The sequence below is a fragment of the Hippocampus bargibanti genome, linkage group LG17 (assembly GCF_051943395.1).
Source record: "Hippocampus bargibanti isolate YZ-2025 linkage group LG17, ASM5194339v1, whole genome shotgun sequence".
Lineage (NCBI taxonomy): Eukaryota > Metazoa > Chordata > Actinopteri > Syngnathiformes > Syngnathidae > Hippocampus > Hippocampus bargibanti.
The window spans coordinates 8,365,397-8,383,217 of NC_142750.1; the positions used below are offsets into that span (position 1 = coordinate 8,365,397).

Sequence of the window (17,821 nt, forward strand, 5' to 3'; positions counted from 1 at the left end):
ACATTACCTACACGTCAGGAATCATAAATGGGTACATTTTGACAACAGCATAACTAGCATAAAAAATTACAATCTGAATTCATGCCACTATTTTTAACAATTAACAGTCAATATTAACTCATTCACTGCCAGACGTGCAAAAATGTGTCTACTCGAGTGCCAGGGTTTTTGTCATTGTCACTTGAATTCCAGGATCCACAGAATATTATGAGTTATACGAGTTTAGGACTACGTAAACATTCAGTACAGCGTTAGAAACCTTAGACTCTCTTCTTTCATCAGAAAAAAGAGAGTTAATTCCTAAATTATATGAGTCTGGAGTTATATGAGCTTGAAATGAGGGCGGCTGTCCAAAATACAATACAATATATACAAATTGATTTACATAGCGCTTTAACAAAAGCTAAAGCTGGAACAAAGCGCGAACATAGAAAAAAAGGAAATGCTGCCCCCTTGTGGAAGCGAAAAACGTTGTCAGAGGTATGACCAGCAGTTTATCAGCACCCAAGCATGAAAACAAACAAAACTTTTCAATTCCCGAATAAATTTATTGATTAATTTGATTTATTTAAAGATATGGACAATAGCGCCTCTTTAATGCAGTCGATCAGACCAGTTTTGTTAAGCCCCATGACAGTTCACTCACTGCTTGCTGGATTTACGATTTATTTAATAACATTTTATGCCTCATCGTACCTCTGATTTTTTAAAGTACATTAAATATGCATACATATTTTGGTATCTTCAAAAGTTGAGCGCTTCAAAAACATATTGGGCTGGGAGAGGACTATCTTTTTTTTTACTGAAAATGTATAAAAACGATCTCATCCAGGCGTTTGTTTACACAACGGGCCTTATAAGTACATCATCTCGTTTTGACAAAGCTGTTATCTGATGGTGAAACATCCCCTGTTTTTTCCCAACTAGTTCAAGTCTATCTTGTACTTCACTTTAAATCCCCTTTGAGATGTTTTCCTGTGTTTGCATTGACATCGTCATCTTGTAAAGTGACCCTTATTTGTATGTAAATGAAACAACCGCCTACACACTAACAAGGACTGTGTGGATTTAGATCAGATTACAACTAGATTGAATCTTATCATTTGCTGTTCCTTACTGGTATTAACTTCCTGTAGAGGGTTTCGTAGTTCCGCGCTTTTGTCATGGTGACATCTTGTTAAAGAGGCAAATTTCCTTCACAAAAAGCAGAGGAGAAAGTGGAAAGTAAATACACTCAGCGAGAAGGCTGTTTGACTTTGCTCTACATCACTTCATCCAAAGTGCCTCACACTTATTTGCCATGTTCGGGCCTTCCGTCGACGTGCCGCATCATTTAGGTTTGGTGTTTCTTGGAATTGGGTCACAAAAAGCAAAAAGGACTATACAGAACGTTTGAAAAGGTAACAGGCCTAAGACAGAATCCTGAATGGTACAAATATTGAACAATATTATGTCACTCACTGTTTTTTGACGCTTGTTGGTTATCAGTACATGCCACCGTTTCCACACGTCTGTTCTTTAGATGCTTCCCGGGATGCTCAATGCTTCAGTGGTCTGCAAAAGGTGTGAAGAGTATTATAATGAGAAATGCATTTCTTTGCAAGATAATCAAGTGAATGAAAGCACAACGTGTGCAGAGTCCTTAAATGGATGAAATGGATGTTGTTGCTGGGCTCTTTCATGAATGGCACAGGCGCACAAATTCCCAAGGCTTTTGTTTAAAAAAAAAGCCTAGTCTGAAAGAACTACTCAATGCACCTCTTGTGAGTGTTTCCGCCACAAATCATTTACCTGCTGTTAAATCCCGGTTGTGTGTGATTCAATCATGTCCACATGTCGGGTTTAGCGAGACGTGGCCCAAATAAGACCCAGCAGTGTTTTGCTATCACACGTCGGGAAGGTCATGACTCAACTTCTCACATTTATGCGAGTTAAACAGCAAAAGCTGGCAGGCTAATACATCGGCATGTGTTTTGGTTTGCTCTCTTGGGCTCAGTCATGTTCACTCACTGGCCAATGAGTCTCTTGTACATGTAGTTGTATTTTTTTTATTTATATTTTTTTTGTGGGGTGGTGTGGGGAGGTGCAAGGGTCTAGGTTTTGCGGAGGACTTCAGGTAGCATATAAGGAGGCTCGCTAATCTCGCAGGGGAGATCTTTATGGAATGCCCGCTGTCAATGGGACTCCTTGACATCACTGCCTGTTGACAGCAACACAATTATCTCTGCCACGGTAAAAATGGACAATTGTGCACTCTGAAGACCATGTGACGCACCACTAGAAATGTGCTTTTTGAGTTGCCTTGTCATATTGAGCCATGTCACCAGCATAAACAATATGTTTAGAATGTTGCTAACACGAGAACGCCCGTTGTTGACATACTTGCACAATTTTTAATTTTAGAATGACAATGAACAATTTACCAAAGAGATGCACCACACAATGTGGGGACATCAATGTTTTCATTTCTCTATAGCTAAACATTTATACTAAAAATAATGATTGATTTACTATATCCTAACTCAATAGGAGGATCGGCATTTGCCTCAGGATACAATTGGGATTTATTGAACAAAAAAATTATTTCAGCATGAATAATTTCATGGACTGTGACATATAAACTAAGCATGAAGATGTGACCTGTCGACATACATATAATTTAACAGGTTTGACAAGGAAAGAAAGTAGTTTGGAAATACCGAAACAAAATGTGAAGAGATCCGGAAAACAACTTGATTAGCAGTATGCTGATTTAACATGAGATATGCAAATTCGATTGGAATTTGTTTGTTGGTGTCTCGCATTTTATCATGATAATGAACTCACAAAACGAAGTCACAAAATCTGAGGTCATCTTAAAACAGGAATGTAACATATTTGCACTATTAAAACTTAGTAAAAGAAGTGAGACTGACTTTAAGTACCTGCAGCGTTGTAATTCCTTCAGTTAGAGTACGGAAAGTCTGAATGGACATTCAGTCTTCTTCTTTTCCTTTCGGCTTTTCCCTTCAATGGGTCGCCACAGCGAATCAGTAACCTCCATTTCAGAGGTATGATACACATGTTTGTGGAGGATGAAAAAACTCAAACCGTTACAATATTATGCAATAAAAGTTTCATTAAAACGGTGCTTTAACACAGCTACAGCTGTAATAAATCGCTTCACAAAACAGTTAACATGAAATAAATGACTTGTAACACTTTCGAACACCTATATGTCATACACCAGTTTGAATTTTTCCGCCAATCTTTTCCTTTTATAGTATTTCTTTAAAAGTGGAAACATACACCTTATACTATTTATTTTGTCAAAAAAAGGTTCATTATTTTGGCTGGATCTGATCTACAACCCCACCCTCTTTTGGCATCTTTTGTCAAATAACATTTGGAATCATTAGATGTCTTCGGAAACCTAATTTAACCTTTCTGTACCTTGGCCTTCTTGTTATTGCTCAAAACAAATCAGGCTGATACTTTGCCACGCCTTGGACGGCTAAGACAGCAGCTATTTGACAGTGAACTGTTAGTTGACAGTCAAAGCCAGTCTGTCTCGATCGTCATCCCGTCCCACGCTGACTCGTCCCGGGCTACGCCTCGGGATGCTCGGAATTCCTCGGGCAAGCACTCTCACACACATGTTCCTGTTTCCAGGGGGAAGCATGTGCGTCAAATCTCACCTGCACACCTGCAGCGCAGCCAAGACTAGGTGGCGAAAAACACAGTGATGATAGAATCTAGAGTGCCTTGCATGCTTGGCAAAAGCTTTGGGGAAAGTACTTATGAAGGTCAAGCCTCTTTGGCCTTCGTTCAAATGTAAATCCAAACCTTGAAGTTGAAGTTACACTTGCAAATGCCCATGACTGTAAATTATTAATAGGAGAATTGGTGGTTGTTGTCTATAAGGACTCTGTACTATGCCTCTCACCCAACATGGAATTGGAGGAAGAATATGACAGACAGAATGGTACAGAAGAAAGCAAGGGCTCAATTTTCTTTCTCTGAAAAATGTAGATATTTGTTCAAGCTACCTGATTCCCAAATTTAAATAAACAGAAAACAGATAATGCACAATAATGCATGTATTTTAAAAAAATGAATAGTGCATTACAATTGTATATTTTAATCATTCCAATCTTTAACCCCAACAACAGAATTGGATCCGCTTTTGCAAGTAATTGCACACTGTATCAATAAATGTAAAGCCTAAATTAGTGTTGGCTTAATGATTAACTATGCCCAAAGAACTAACATGTTTTCTAAATAAGTCTCACGTGCACACATTTTTATAACTGATACATATCTTGCATATTTAAATTACAGGCAAGTATATCCTTGATGAACTGTCTCTACACTTACTGTACTGTAAAGTTATTTGAAAAATGTGGAATTTCTTTTTACCCACAAACTCGTGTGACCTGAACGTTTCACGGCCAGCTGGCCAAGAGTACCGCCCCTTTCTGCCGATTCATTCCGTGATGATTGGTTTACACCTGTCGACGTCAGACATGTGGGCGGGCCAGCGGTAACATTTTATCAACCCAAAACGAGGAGAAGTCAGAGCAATTTAAACAGCAGTCAGTCACACGCTTTCCTCGCGTCTAGTAACTTGGATTGTTCCGCTCTTATCCAAATGCTGACATTTTAATGACCATGCTCAGCTGTACCTGATCTCTTAGCATTTTTGTTTCGTCCCTAGATTGTTGATTTAAACTTTTTTGAACGATGCTAAGTGCAGCGAAGATTGACAACAAGAGCGGGATGATGGCAAAAGTTCACACCAGGTTAAGATCGGATCCCTTCTCGGTCAATTATGAGCTTGCTGGCAAAGAACTGGGCCGGTAAGTGTCGTCTTTTGCTCTCTGATTTTTGTTTTGTATCTACTGAGCCGTTAATAAAAATCTTCAAATGGAACGCGTCCCACGGCGCTTTGGAAGATCAAGTGATTGTGTTAATCTTATTAGATGTTTTGCGTCAGGCACGTGTGAGTGAGATGCGTGTGAGTTTGCCAGGTGGGCTTTTGGAATTCCTGTGCAGAAAAGAGCCTTTTTGAGTTGCTGTGTGGTTGCGGAATTCCTGGGAAAATGCGTGTTTGTGTGCTAAAAGTTAATGTGATTGCCCTGTTGTGAGACTAATACACGTTATTTAATTTGAAAACGTGAAAAAATAAAGAGAGAGCGTGCACATGGTTATTTTTGAAGTCATTTGTGCAGCGGTTGTTGTTTTGAATTCCATCCAGCCATCCTCTGGGTTTAGCCTGGTCACCACTTAAATCAAGGGCATATAAAGACCTGACTTTAAAATGAACTGAGGACCACAAAATTGAGAAGTACAAATGTGGTTTGTGGTGAAGTCTTTTTTTATATAAAAAAAAAAGACATTACAAGGGGACACTTCTATATACTGACAAACCGGAGCACACATATGTCAAACTTGGCACACAGGGCCCATATCTGGCTCACCACATCATTTTATGTGGCCCGCAAAAGCAAATTATGTGCATTGCCTCATATGCCTCTGATTTCAAAATTAGTTGTTTTATTCATTTGTTTTTGTTGATACATTTACGCACCAAATCCAGCAGACATTTAAACAGCTTCTTCCCCCAAGCCATTAACTCTTTCGACTCTTTGAACTCTTTCAACAGTAGCCAAAATGGAACTGTATAGTGCCACTTAGCAGTTTTTTTTGAGGACGATACTAGTGCAGCGTGTCCTACCGGAAACAAATTCCTTGTGTGTTCTACATACTTGGCAATAAAGATGATTCTGATTCTGATTTATGTGTGTTCACATTCATTACAGCCGTCTGCAGGAAACCGTAAGTATGTTTAGGCTCACAACAAAAATGAGTTTGACACCCCCTTTTCTATTCATATCTAAAATGCAGATGATAACATTCAATTTTAAATGGCGTTGTCATAGAAGTACTAATTTTGTACATCGACTGCACTGGCTAATTTTAATTATAGGTGGCTTTTTCTCTGTAAATGTATTGTTGCCACCAATTTAATAAAATGTTGATACTTTTTTCTAGTCCATCAGGTTTTTAATTTCTTGTTTTTATGTTTGACTTTTAAAACATTGTGTAATAGATTTAATAATGATTGTTCTGAAAGTGGTGTGCTAAGTGAAAAAAACAAGGGCAGATTATGAAACAGCGCAAAAAAAATCTCTGAATAAAAAAATAATTATGATTGTGGTTCTAGTTTTCACCCGCTGACTCATACTGTTACAACCGTATGTGTTAATCACAGTGTTGTAAATAGCAACCAGAGTATCTGAGCTCATCACTACATTGAAAACAAAAGCTAAATGAAGGGACGCCCATGCAATTAGACACGCGATGATTTCCGGGGATGGCACCCGGGACCTCTAGGTCTCTATGTTGTGTGTTCTGGGTCCGAGAGGGGGCGGGGGTGTAAAGTATTTTCCTCCTCTCTTTTCCCCACAGAAGTCAACCTCCCATACTACTACTACTACTACTACCACCACTCATGCGCTAACAGTGTGTCATCTTAGTTGTTTTTTATTAAATAATGTTTGTTATGTTGGAAACATTGGTGTGAGATTGGAGTTGGTGATTCATCAGTGGTTCACTACATGTATTTCTTTTTGACGAGGGGGTGTATTTTAAATGTATTTTGGTCAGAGTCTCTTTGGACAACAGCTCGGTTTGGTAACCTTTGACTCGTGTTTGAAAAGACCCCCCGCTGGCCACTCTCTACGGCCATTGATTATGTCTTTTCATCACACATGAGCGCACATGATGCCCCTTCTCAACCGGGCTAATTAGCTTGAGAAAAGACTCTCCAGTGGTGATGGTGGGGGGTTGCCATTTTCCATCTTTGCACAACGACCCAGAAGCTCAGGACAATGAACGGCAAGGGTGGATACTGTTGGTTGGATTTAGTTTGATGGTGTGGGAATATTTGGGAGGGGAAAATTAGCCAAACCCCACTGACTGGACCCTTTCGAAACATACTGGCTGGAGTTAAACGTTGAGTCAATAACTAAGACCCTCCCAACCCTTTGCCCCAACTTACTAATTGCCTCGGGCCTGGTCAGGTGGGTGGTCCGCGTGTCCGTGGTACCAACTGGCTAGCTTTTTGTACGACTGTCATGGCATCTGTGCGGAGGCGTCAACACGCGTCCATTTGTCCATGTTTCTGTCAGCTGTGTTGAAAAAGAAAGGGGAGGGAGTCATTATATGCTGGGGTGGGCATCTTGACCTTTCACTAATGAACACGTGAAAGCCCAGAACATTTAGGCAAGATGTCATTTGTTGTCTGCGAGTCTGTCCTCGATACAGAAAAAGATGTGTTTGTGGCATATACTTGTTGTAATTATAATTAGCGTGGGTTAGTTACAACTTAAGTTTGAATTTGGGTCACGTCACCGCAGTAAACAATAGAACCCCAGCTTGTATTATCGGGTTTTTATTTTTGTTGTTGTTTGGTTTTGCTATGTTGTCATTTTAAAAGTTACATTGGGAATTTGTACAGCATTTGGATTGGATTAGCCTTTAGTAGTCTCTCAGTGGATAAATTTACATTTCACAGCAGTGGTTATGTACGTAGTTGGAAGAGGAAAGGAAGGGAAGAAGTAGAAAACCAAAATACAGGAGCTGCTGTAAACGCAGCCAATCTCGGGGAACCATCCTGAAGTCAAAAGAACAAAATAACAAACTAATGATAACTCAAAGAAACAGTCATTCAATCTTGAGCATTTTCTGCACCCTCTTTGTTGTATGAAGCAGTTATAGATGAAAGTGGAGAGGATTAAAGCGTCCTTTTCACCAGTGGATCCGGGACATCACAGTGAAATGTGCACGTCTGCTACAAACTAAATGTTGAAAGCAAACACGAAGCTCTAGCATCCATTGACGAAAGAGATTGTCTCACATTTCCTGTCCCACGTAAATCCGCTTCAATTCCAAGCTGCGACAGTTTAGATATCAATATAGGCCCTTATTTTAAGGTATTGTGTTTTTATGGAAGTCGCCGATACCAGCCATCGATACTTACGTCAAAACCAAAAAAAAAATCAGCTATTGAGTAAGCCCTCCTCGGCAGTAGATGGCGCAATAGTGTGGCAGACTGACACATCAGCCAATCATCATTTGCATCAGAAAGGGCTTTGTTCCCAATTCTTTTGTCAAAGTGCGTCAAATGAAATTTATTGGTCAAGATTACTCAAGATATATAAACTAGAAGTGAATACGTGAAAAAAATTGCACGACTTCTTGCAATGTTATGAACACTCAGCTTCTTGTGCTTCCATTGGTCAGACCTTCCAAGGAGAAGAGGGGGGATAAGAGGACTGCTGAGTGTCCAATGGCATTTCCTGTGCACATATTTGAGCCCAATAACAACATCTGGGCTGTCCAATGAAACTATTTCCCCTTTCTTTGTCTGCATATGTGTGGGGGCCCATTGTGGTACATAAGTAAGTTTGTACAGTAATCTCTCATTTATCGCAGTTAATGCGGAGCTGGACCACCCACGATAGACAAAAAAACGTGATGTAGTGAATCCTACATGTATTGGTAAATTTCAATTTGTATGAGTCCAAAAAATATAAGACCAAATTTAGTGGAACACGGTACAGGACATGCATAAAGAAGCACAGTTAATGTTTATCGTACAGTACAAAACTCTAATGCAATAAACAGTCCACTATCAGTTTATGCAGTATAATATTTACAGGTATACGACTCTTCTTTCTTGATGTAACGCACCATAGATTCATTGACATTGTAATGCCGTGCAACAGCGACATAATTTTGGCTTTCCCTCAGTTTGTCACGTCATTTTACTTTTCCACTCACTGTCATCATTTTCTGCTTCTTTTTGGGTTTGCTGAATGATTTTGAAGGCACGGGGGGGAGGGGGTATTAAGTACGAATGAAAATGCGAGAATACGTACAGTACATAAGCTGAAGTAACGCGGTGCGAGAACTGGAGAAGGGAGAAGCATTCAGGTAGGATGAATGCTGTCCACTCGTGTCGTCTCTCGGCCAATCAGTTTTGGACTAAGTCAGTGCGAAAACAAATGAATATAAGCAAAGTCAAGACAATTAATGTACAGTAAGCAAAGCGCTGAAAATTGTGTTTACATAAATCGACGGCTCATTGTCAGGTGTGGCCAAATTAAAGCGATGTTTTGGTTCCTGAACTCATGTTCGGTTTTGTGCATTTACACCACAATCATGCCTCAAAATGGATGACTAAATTCCAAAATAGCAACAGTGAAACTATTGAATGCTGCTCTCTGTGACCCGCTGTTGATTTACAGTACTGTACTGTCGTGACTTTTGCTGCCATTTGCTGCCTTTTTTTGGGTTTGAAAAACATCCGCAATGCATCAAGGGCCACGATAATCGAACCGCAAAGTAGCATTACTCTATCATGTCTTAATTTTTCAAATCTAAATGACTCTCTGTCACCAGGGGAAAGTTTGCGGTGGTGAAGAAATGCACGGAGAAGGCGACGGGCAAGCAGTACGCTGCCAAGTTCCTGCGCAAGAGACGGAAGGGTCAAGACTGCCGCGTGGACATCCTCAATGAGATCGCCGTCCTGGAGCTGGCCAAGTGCAACCCGTACGTTGTGGCCCTTCATGAGGTCTACGAAACGGCGACCGAGATCGTCCTGGTACTTGAATGGTAAGAAACGGAAAATTGTCGCAGCCTGGGTTTGAGTCGAGTAAGAGTGGGTTTGGATGGAAAACCAAATGATGGCAGGGGAAGTCAATTCACTTTATAAGAAGCAGAAATAGTCGCAAAGATATGGAATACTTTGAATTTTATTCAAAATGTAGCATCAATGTAACTTAGCACGCAGAACAGGCATGAGGAGTCACTCTGGAGAACCGTTTTGAATGCTAACAGGAAATTGAAACGCGTTTGCAAACACGTTTGTGGTTGAATCGTCTCGTTGCGGCTTCGCCGCTAAGCTACGCCGTCTGTTCTAAACAAAGTGCAAAAGTGGGAAGGCGCAGGTCTCGCTTATGGTAAAGTAATTAAATCAAGTTAGCGTTGAAGTTTGCATTTGGTTGCACTGAATCACACGATTCGGTTTCACGCTTTTTCTCCCTTCCTCCCAACCGCTTCATTTCCTGTGCGAGGCAGTAAGCAAAGCTGCTAAAAGTAGCACGGCAGTCGGCAAACACACACACACACACACACACACACACACACACACACACACACACACACACACACACACACACACACACACACACACACACACACACACACACACACACACACACACACACACACACACACACACACACACACACACACACACACACACACACACACACACACACACACACACACACACACACACACACACACACACACACTTCTCATAGCCGCAACCACATCCGCCGTCTGCACTTGGAAATTTCTCAGGGCTTTGCTTGCAGCTGCAGTCAGTAGCCTACCACACAACTCAAATGACTAGTCTGGATAAAGTCTACATGAGAAATCAGATTTGAATGTTCAGAACTGAACGCTCTATCTTGCCCTTTTTGTACTTTTGAGCTGAAACTTGTAAGGTCATCACGGATTGTTAATTTTTTTTTTATTATTTTTTGAGCAGATCAAGAAGGAACGATCCCTACATGGACATTGAGATGCTTATTATATGCTATGTTCTCCTTGTACGCACCCTGTAACCTGATAAGATGTCCACTGTATTGTGTATAAACAAAAGAAAATTGTCATTGAATTTTTTTGATGTGTTGACAGCACCATGACATAATATCCCTAAAAAAACAAGCAACCAAAATTGAATTAATTGTCCTCAGCCATTTTGGTTTATCCTCACTAAGACGCAACTTTCAAGTTTTAATTTCCTGGTTTCATTTATTTATATTTGGAAAATCGTTTTTCTTTTTTCTCGTTTGCTTTTTCAATGCTGCATTGTCTAAACTGGCCTGGAGCTTGAATGACCTCACTGCTTTTTTTATGTAATCAGTCAGCAACTGAAGGTTTTAAAAACTTACTCGGCCCAAACATGGATAACTCCCCAGGTCTCACTTGACACCCCCCCCCCCCCCTTGTTAAATAGCCACTTACTTGGAGATTTAAGGCAGATCTGACCTCATCCATTCGTCCATGTGGTCGACTGCGGGCTTTAATCTGGCTGCCCCCGCTGTAGGGAAGGAATGAAGTCGTGAGAGCGTTTGAATTTGAGGAAGAAGCAAAAGGGACACACAAAAATAAGCTTTAAGCATCAGGACTGAGTTTGAAAATGTGAAAGAGCACCACATTTGCCTTATCCACTGGAAAATATGGTAAATGCCTGGAGACAAAATGTCATGGTCTCTTCTTCATTGACAGATAAAAGTACTGCGGTATTTGCGGATCATTTAAAACACATTTCGCCTGCGCTTTTTTTTTTTGGGGGGGGGGGGGGTCTAGGGGGTTAAAAACGAGGATCACAACAAGGAAGATCAGATACTCAAAATCCATCAAAACATCGGTCCTGTTTTCACAGCTGAGGTCGGTCGAGGACTCAGCATCCCGAAGGCCGACACGGTTGCGTGACCCCTCGCGATATTTCCTCCAGACGATCGAAAGCACATGCAAGCGTTTAAAAATCCCTCCACACGTGCTTCTAGTTTTTTCCAACCACGACTTTTCTTGACTTAGCGCGGGACGACTTATCCGCAAAAATGTGGCATCATTTGAAGTGCGATTCCCTTCAGGTATCGAGTTCCCAAAACTGAAACTTTTGTCGTCTTTTCAAGAATATTCATCGCTAATATAACATCGTTCTATGCAACTAATTCCGATCGAATTAGTGATGTGTACAACAGTCAAGCCATTTCTATTTATCTGAACTTGCTGCCAACTCACCCGTCGCGATTAGTCTGTGTTTCACCATTAGCACAGATATGAATTGATTGACAAGCACAAAATACAAAGATATGAAGTTATGCAATGCTGGGTGAAAATAAAAAATCGGGATTGCGTAACGTTTTGTTGTTCCGTTGCTCACTAACAAATCAAACGGAAGATTAATTAAGCACTTGTTGTCGTCTGTTCACTTTGAGGCAAGTGGGAATGGAATTCCATTAGTATGTCGAAGGAAAGCTTCATTATCCCTCACGAAAGTTCGGCAGTGCAGCCTAGTTCACTGTGAATCACTTGCGACCTCAACACGGAGTCAAAAATCTCAATTTTCAGTTTTTCCCCTCTTTCTTGTTCTTTTACTGCACTAGCGCCGACGGCGGCGAGATCTTCGACCAATGTGTCGCAGACAACGACGACGCCTTCACCGAGAAAGACGTCATCCGGTTGGCTCGACAGATTCTTACGGGGGTGGCATTCCTGCATTGCAACAATGTTGTGCATCTCGATCTGAAGGTAAGACGCCCTAGGTGAGACGTTACGTGACTACCTCTAGGTGGTGGATGCATACAGCTAGTTATGTAAGCCCGGCGCTCAGCCTAGTTCTCATGGGTAGGGGAGGGGAGGAGGGATTTCGAATGAGGTGACAAGGTTATTATTTTTAATATTGCAAGGCTCGTTGTCCTTTTGAGTATCCGGTTCCTCCGCCAGAAAACATGTCATCTTGATAAAAGTTAATCCCAAGTGGGTCCATGATTGGGGTGTCAGGCGATTCGGTTCCCAAGCAAATTTGGCATTCCTCCAAGCCATTGTGCATTGCTACAATTCAGCCAGGAAGTCATGGAATCCGATGTCGGACCCCCTCACAGCCCTGATTGGCTTAGCTTAGATCTAAGGCTTGTCGAGATGCCGATTGACGGCGTGGACTAATAAATCCTCTGGGTTTTTTTTTTTATCTCAAATCGAGTGCCAAGTCCCATTTGCTACTGATTGTGGCGCTTATGTAACCTCGGGCCTTCGTATCCCGCAGCCACAGAACATCCTGCTGACCAGCGCGAGGCCCCTGGGTGACATCCGCATCGTGGATTTCGGCCTGTCCAGACACATGGACAGCATCAGCGAGGTCCGAGAGATCCTGGGTACTCCGGAGTATGTCGGTAAGACCTGAGACTGTGTACACCATACTATCATACTATTTTTTTTTTAAATTAAGTTACCGTATTTTCCGGTGTACAAGGCGCACTGGAGTATAAGGCGCACCCCAAATGAATGGTGTATTTACAATCTTTTTCCATATATAAGGCGCACATAGTTCAATGGTGTGCTGCTTACATTTTGTTAACTGGGGTTAAGAGTTTTAGGACTTGTTCTTAGCATATTCATGTTTATGACATAACATTATTTTTTTAATTTTAATTTGTATCTTTCAGTGTTTGTCAAATATAACACCGTATTTTCCAGTGTATAAGGCGCAACAGAGTATAAAGCGCACCCCCAATGAATGGTGTATTTTCAAACCTCCATATATAAGCCGCACCTACAATGTTTTCTAAATCTAATTTATAAATATATAAATGTTTTCCAAATATAAGGCACACCTCATAAGGCGCTACAGTAGAGGCTGGCTAGTACACACTACTTATATCAGGGTAAATGGAGTTGGTGGCTGCTGACAGTCGTTGCGAGACCTGTTGCGGCTCATTATTACTTCACATATAAGGCGCAGGGTCATCTTTTAATGAAAATTAAGGCTTTTGGGTGCACCTTATACACCGGAAAATATGGTACCTGTAGTTTTTGTGGCCATGCCCTCATAAATATTGGGGTATTATTGCATGTCTTTTTTTATTTTTTTGCCTACTCACTATTCGACTAATTCGAGACGTTTGTGTTCTAGCACCAGAGATTCTCAGTTATGAACCCATCAGCACCGCTACGGACATGTGGTGAGTGTACCCTGTCTCTCATCCCTGACCGTGAGAGGTAAAACTATGCTTCAAAGCTGACAAGTCTCTCTTACGGCAACCAGGAGTATCGGGGTACTGACCTACGTCATGCTGACTGGCGAGTCACCCTTCCTGGGCGATGACAAACAAGAGACGTTCCTCAACATCTCACAAGTCAGCGTAGAGTATTCGCACGATACATTCCAGGATATCTCGCCGCTGGCCGTCGACTTCATCAAGTCCCTGTTGGTGAAAAACCCCAGGTGAGGTTGATGGAGACATACGTAGACAATCGGACCAGAAACGCGTGTGAAATGAGGACATGAGGCGCAAATCGGTTTCCTCTTGCGCAAGTTTGGACTATGTTCTGTCGCAGTTTTGTCGCGATTGCTTTAAAGCGGATGCATGACTCATTTTTGATCTACACTGTAAATATGTCATTTTTTCCCCTTAACTCATTCACTGCCGTTCCTGAATTTATTTAGGAATTGAAAATATGACGTAGAGCGCCATACCCTAGTTTGTTCGGGTTTTGTTTTTGTCTAGTTTGGGTCCCGATAAAGCGCTGGCCATGGCCTCTGGCAATGTTTTTTTCCCTTCCGCAAGGGGGCAGCATTTCCCTTGTTTTCTGTGTTAGTGCTTTGTTCCAGCTTCAGCTGTTGTTAAAGCGCTATGTAAACCAATATGGATGTATTATATTGTATTTTGAACAGCCACCCCTATTTCAAGTTCAGATAACTTCAGACCTATATAACTTAGGAATTAACTTTTTTTCTGATGAAAGAAGAGAGTCTAAGGTTTTGTACGCTGCATTGAATGTTTATGTAGTCCTAAAAGTCAATATTCTGTGGGTCCTGGAATTCGAGTGACAATGACAAAAACCCTGGTAATCGAGTGACACATTTTTGCACGTCGTCTGTCAGGGAATGAGTTAAAATGCATTGCGCATTACGTAAAGGTCAGTGTTGCTGAATTGGCTAGGGAGAAGAGAAAGATTCCTTGGAAATCTAAAAAGATTTTCCACTTATCTGTGATATTCCAATTGTGTTTTCAGGAAGAGAGCCACGGCAGAGGAATGCCTGAGCCACCCGTGGCTCAACCCTCACTCCCTCGTGCACCACCACCTCCACACCGCGCAGTCCTCGTCGTCCTTGGACGACGAACCCGATACCAGCGATACAAGCCAGTCCGAGGAGTCCGAGCCTGAGAGCCCGACGCCATCTCCGGACCTAATGGACTCGTACCTAACGTGCCCGTGTCAAGGCGAGCTGAAGACGGGCTGCGGATCTTTCACCTTCGCCGAGCCGCCATTCGCCCCTCGGCCCGAAATACAGCAGGAGCTCATCTGCTGAAGGATTGACAGACAGACAGACTGAGAGTTTCCTTCTTTCAAGACACCCGTGTAGATTGACTCAAAGGAAATAATGAAAATTTCGAAGACTGGTTCCTTGTTTTAAACTGAATTAAACTTACATACAGGATTGGTCACAAGAGGCATCCAAAACTGGTTCTGGACGCCTCAACAGTCTACGATGAGTGTTTTGGTGAAGGAGGAAAATGAAAATAAAATTGGGGACGTTTTATCGTGAGCTTGCGTAAAAGAAGTACATTTTTATATTGTTTATTTATGTTATATTTGCCTCTACTATCAGATTGAGTCAACATTCTCATTTTTTTTTCAATATAATCTTGAGCACTTTTTTTTAAATTAAAAAACTTTTTTATTAAAAAGGACTTCTCATGCAATCGCACAGCCCTAGCCTACTGTACATATGGTAAAAAAAAGTGCAGCGTTGGTATATTCCCGTTGTTCTTTTAAGCGTTTGCACAAGTCTTTGCACCTTTTTTTAACAGTTTATACTTTACTGTGAGAATGAAGCATATTTTTGACAATGACTCACGGAGGCTGAAATAGATGGAGTTGTCCAATACACAACGCTCGGGAGCAAGGCGTCGCAATGTTGTTGGCGTTCCAACCAATGAACTGAAGTCCTTTTTCTCGACTGTCTGTGTGTTGATTTTGGTAACACGTCTCACTTTTTCAATGTTAACTTTTATTCGTTTTCTGTTGTTGTTGCCTTTTGCTTCTGGATTTCAGCCAGTTTTGCACTTGTCCATGTGGACTTTTTTTGTTGAAAGTTGAATAAATGTTCTTGTCATTGCAAAATGTAAAGAGAAATACATGTACATTTTGTATCAAACTGCTCTGTCTGAAGATAGGCATCATTTTTTTCTACATCCATCTTCTAGGTTACTGTGTTTACCGATGTATAAGGCGCACCCAAAAGCCATGATTTTCTCAAGATGACCCTTAGGCTCATACGCCGATGCTACTTACAGTATATGTGAAGTAATATTAAGCCACAACAGGTCTTGCAACTACTGTCAGCAACCACCGACTCCATTCCCCCCTGTATAAGAAGTAGTGCATAACCCCAGCCTCTACTGTAGCACCTTATAATGTGGTGTGCCTTGTTTTTGGAAAACTTTTATATATTTCAAAAACCTTTTTCATTCATTGCAGGTGCGCCTTATATTCTGGTGCGTCTTATATATGGGAAAAGTCTGAAAATACACCATTCATTGGGGGTGCATCTTATACTCCAGTGCGCCTTATACACCAGAAAATATGGTATGATAGTTGACAAACACTGAAAGATCTTCTTTTCCTTTCGGCTTTTCCCTTCAAGGGGTCGCCACAGCGAATCAGTGACCTCCATGTTCAGAGGTATGATCCGCCTGTTTGTTTTGGCCAAGTTTTACGCCGGATGCCCTTCCTGACACAACGCTCTGTATTTATCCGGGCTTGGGACCGGCACAAGAAGACGCATGTCCCTTTGTGGCTACAGAACAAGCAACTCGCTCAGTAAAAGGCTCCCAAACACTGAAAGATACAAATTATAATTTAAAAAAATCATGTTATTTAGATGTATTATATATATATATATATATATATATAGAAAAGGTTTGCACATACATAATTCATTGTGGGTGGGCTTTATAAACGGGAAGATATGGTATTATAGTTGAAAAACACAAAGATACAAATTATAATAAAAAAAAATCATGTTATGTCATAAAAACGAATATGCTATAAAAAAGTCCTAAAACTAATACTAGTGAACAAAATGTAAACAGCACAGCAGACACCTTCTTAGAATTGTGCAGAATGCATTTTGAGGGGGAAAAAAAATAAGACTTTTTTAAAGATAAAAATAAAATATATAAATTATCAAAATATGGAACACCAACACACCAAAAACCATCCCTTATTAAAAAGCGCTGCTAACCCAGAGTAATTATCATGTTTACATCATTATCATCTTTTTTTTCTTCAGAGGAATTTTCCCCATTACTTTAACCACTTCAAACATACCCAATTTTTTACTTACATAATGTGAAAATTCCTTCCTGCTCGAATTCCCACTAATCCTTTAGGGGGGGGGGGGGGTAAAAAAACGGTACGCTTGAATTGTTTGGAACATTTGCACCATGCTGTGACCTGCAGTTCATCTCCCAAAAAATATGAGCATGTATGGTTAATCAAATCCTGTTGCTTTCATCCCTTTGGAATGTAGTGGTGAGTTCACTGACCTCCTTGCTCGCTCCTGCCACATTCCGGCGGTGACCTCCAGCTTTTTGGTGCAAACATGTGGCCACGTAAGTTCAAAGAACATCAAAGAAAATATTGTAAACACCATCCGATGGATTTTTGGCCGAATTAAGGTCGGTGTGTGTGTGGGGTGGGGGGGACAGCAAACTGCCTCAATATTTGACAACTGTTATTAATGTGGAAAGGGGGCTGAATGCCTTTGGTTAGTCCCACTTATGTATTTTGTCCCTGGAAATGAGCAAATACCAAGAAAAGCCTTCTGAACAAAAGGCCGCCCTGCGAGTTGATTGCAAACACCGCCTGTTTTCGGTCTGCGGCTGCCACTTCCTCCGTCAGTGTGTTGAGTATGTGTTTTGGAGGAGGGAGATATTGAAAACAGGCTAGACAGGGGCTCTTGAGGACC

General features: G+C 41.2%; 2 protein-coding genes across 8 annotated transcripts in view; one reads left to right on the forward strand and one right to left on the reverse strand.

Annotated features, from left to right (window-relative positions):
• hsd17b1 (hydroxysteroid (17-beta) dehydrogenase 1) overlaps positions 1–14,046 on the reverse strand; it is a 31,635-nt gene extending 17,589 nt beyond the window's left edge. For 5 of the 7 annotated variants that reach the window (XM_089018380.1, XM_089018378.1, XM_089018375.1 and 2 more), the window contains exons 1-4: positions 13,907–14,046; positions 11,083–11,158; positions 7,043–7,172; positions 1,462–1,554 (exon numbers count right to left, since the gene is read on the reverse strand). The gene's annotated coding sequence lies outside the window, so the exon portion shown is untranslated. Of the gene's footprint in view, positions 1–1,117; positions 1,195–1,289; positions 1,349–1,460; positions 1,555–7,042; positions 7,173–11,082; positions 11,159–13,906 lie in introns of all 7 variants that reach the window. The other 2 variants (XM_089018374.1, XM_089018379.1) reach the window with 2 other exon arrangements.
• Positions 4,560–16,006, forward strand: stk17al (serine/threonine kinase 17a like). Its single transcript, XM_089018371.1, has 7 exons — positions 4,560–4,838; positions 9,448–9,660; positions 12,231–12,375; positions 12,890–13,016; positions 13,757–13,805; positions 13,889–14,068; positions 14,860–16,006. Exons 1-7 carry the CDS (start codon positions 4,723–4,725, stop codon positions 15,155–15,157), a joined length of 1,128 nt encoding a protein of 375 aa, XP_088874497.1. The 5' UTR covers positions 4,560–4,722; the 3' UTR covers positions 15,158–16,006.
• Positions 16,007–17,821: the final 1,815 nt, after the last annotated feature.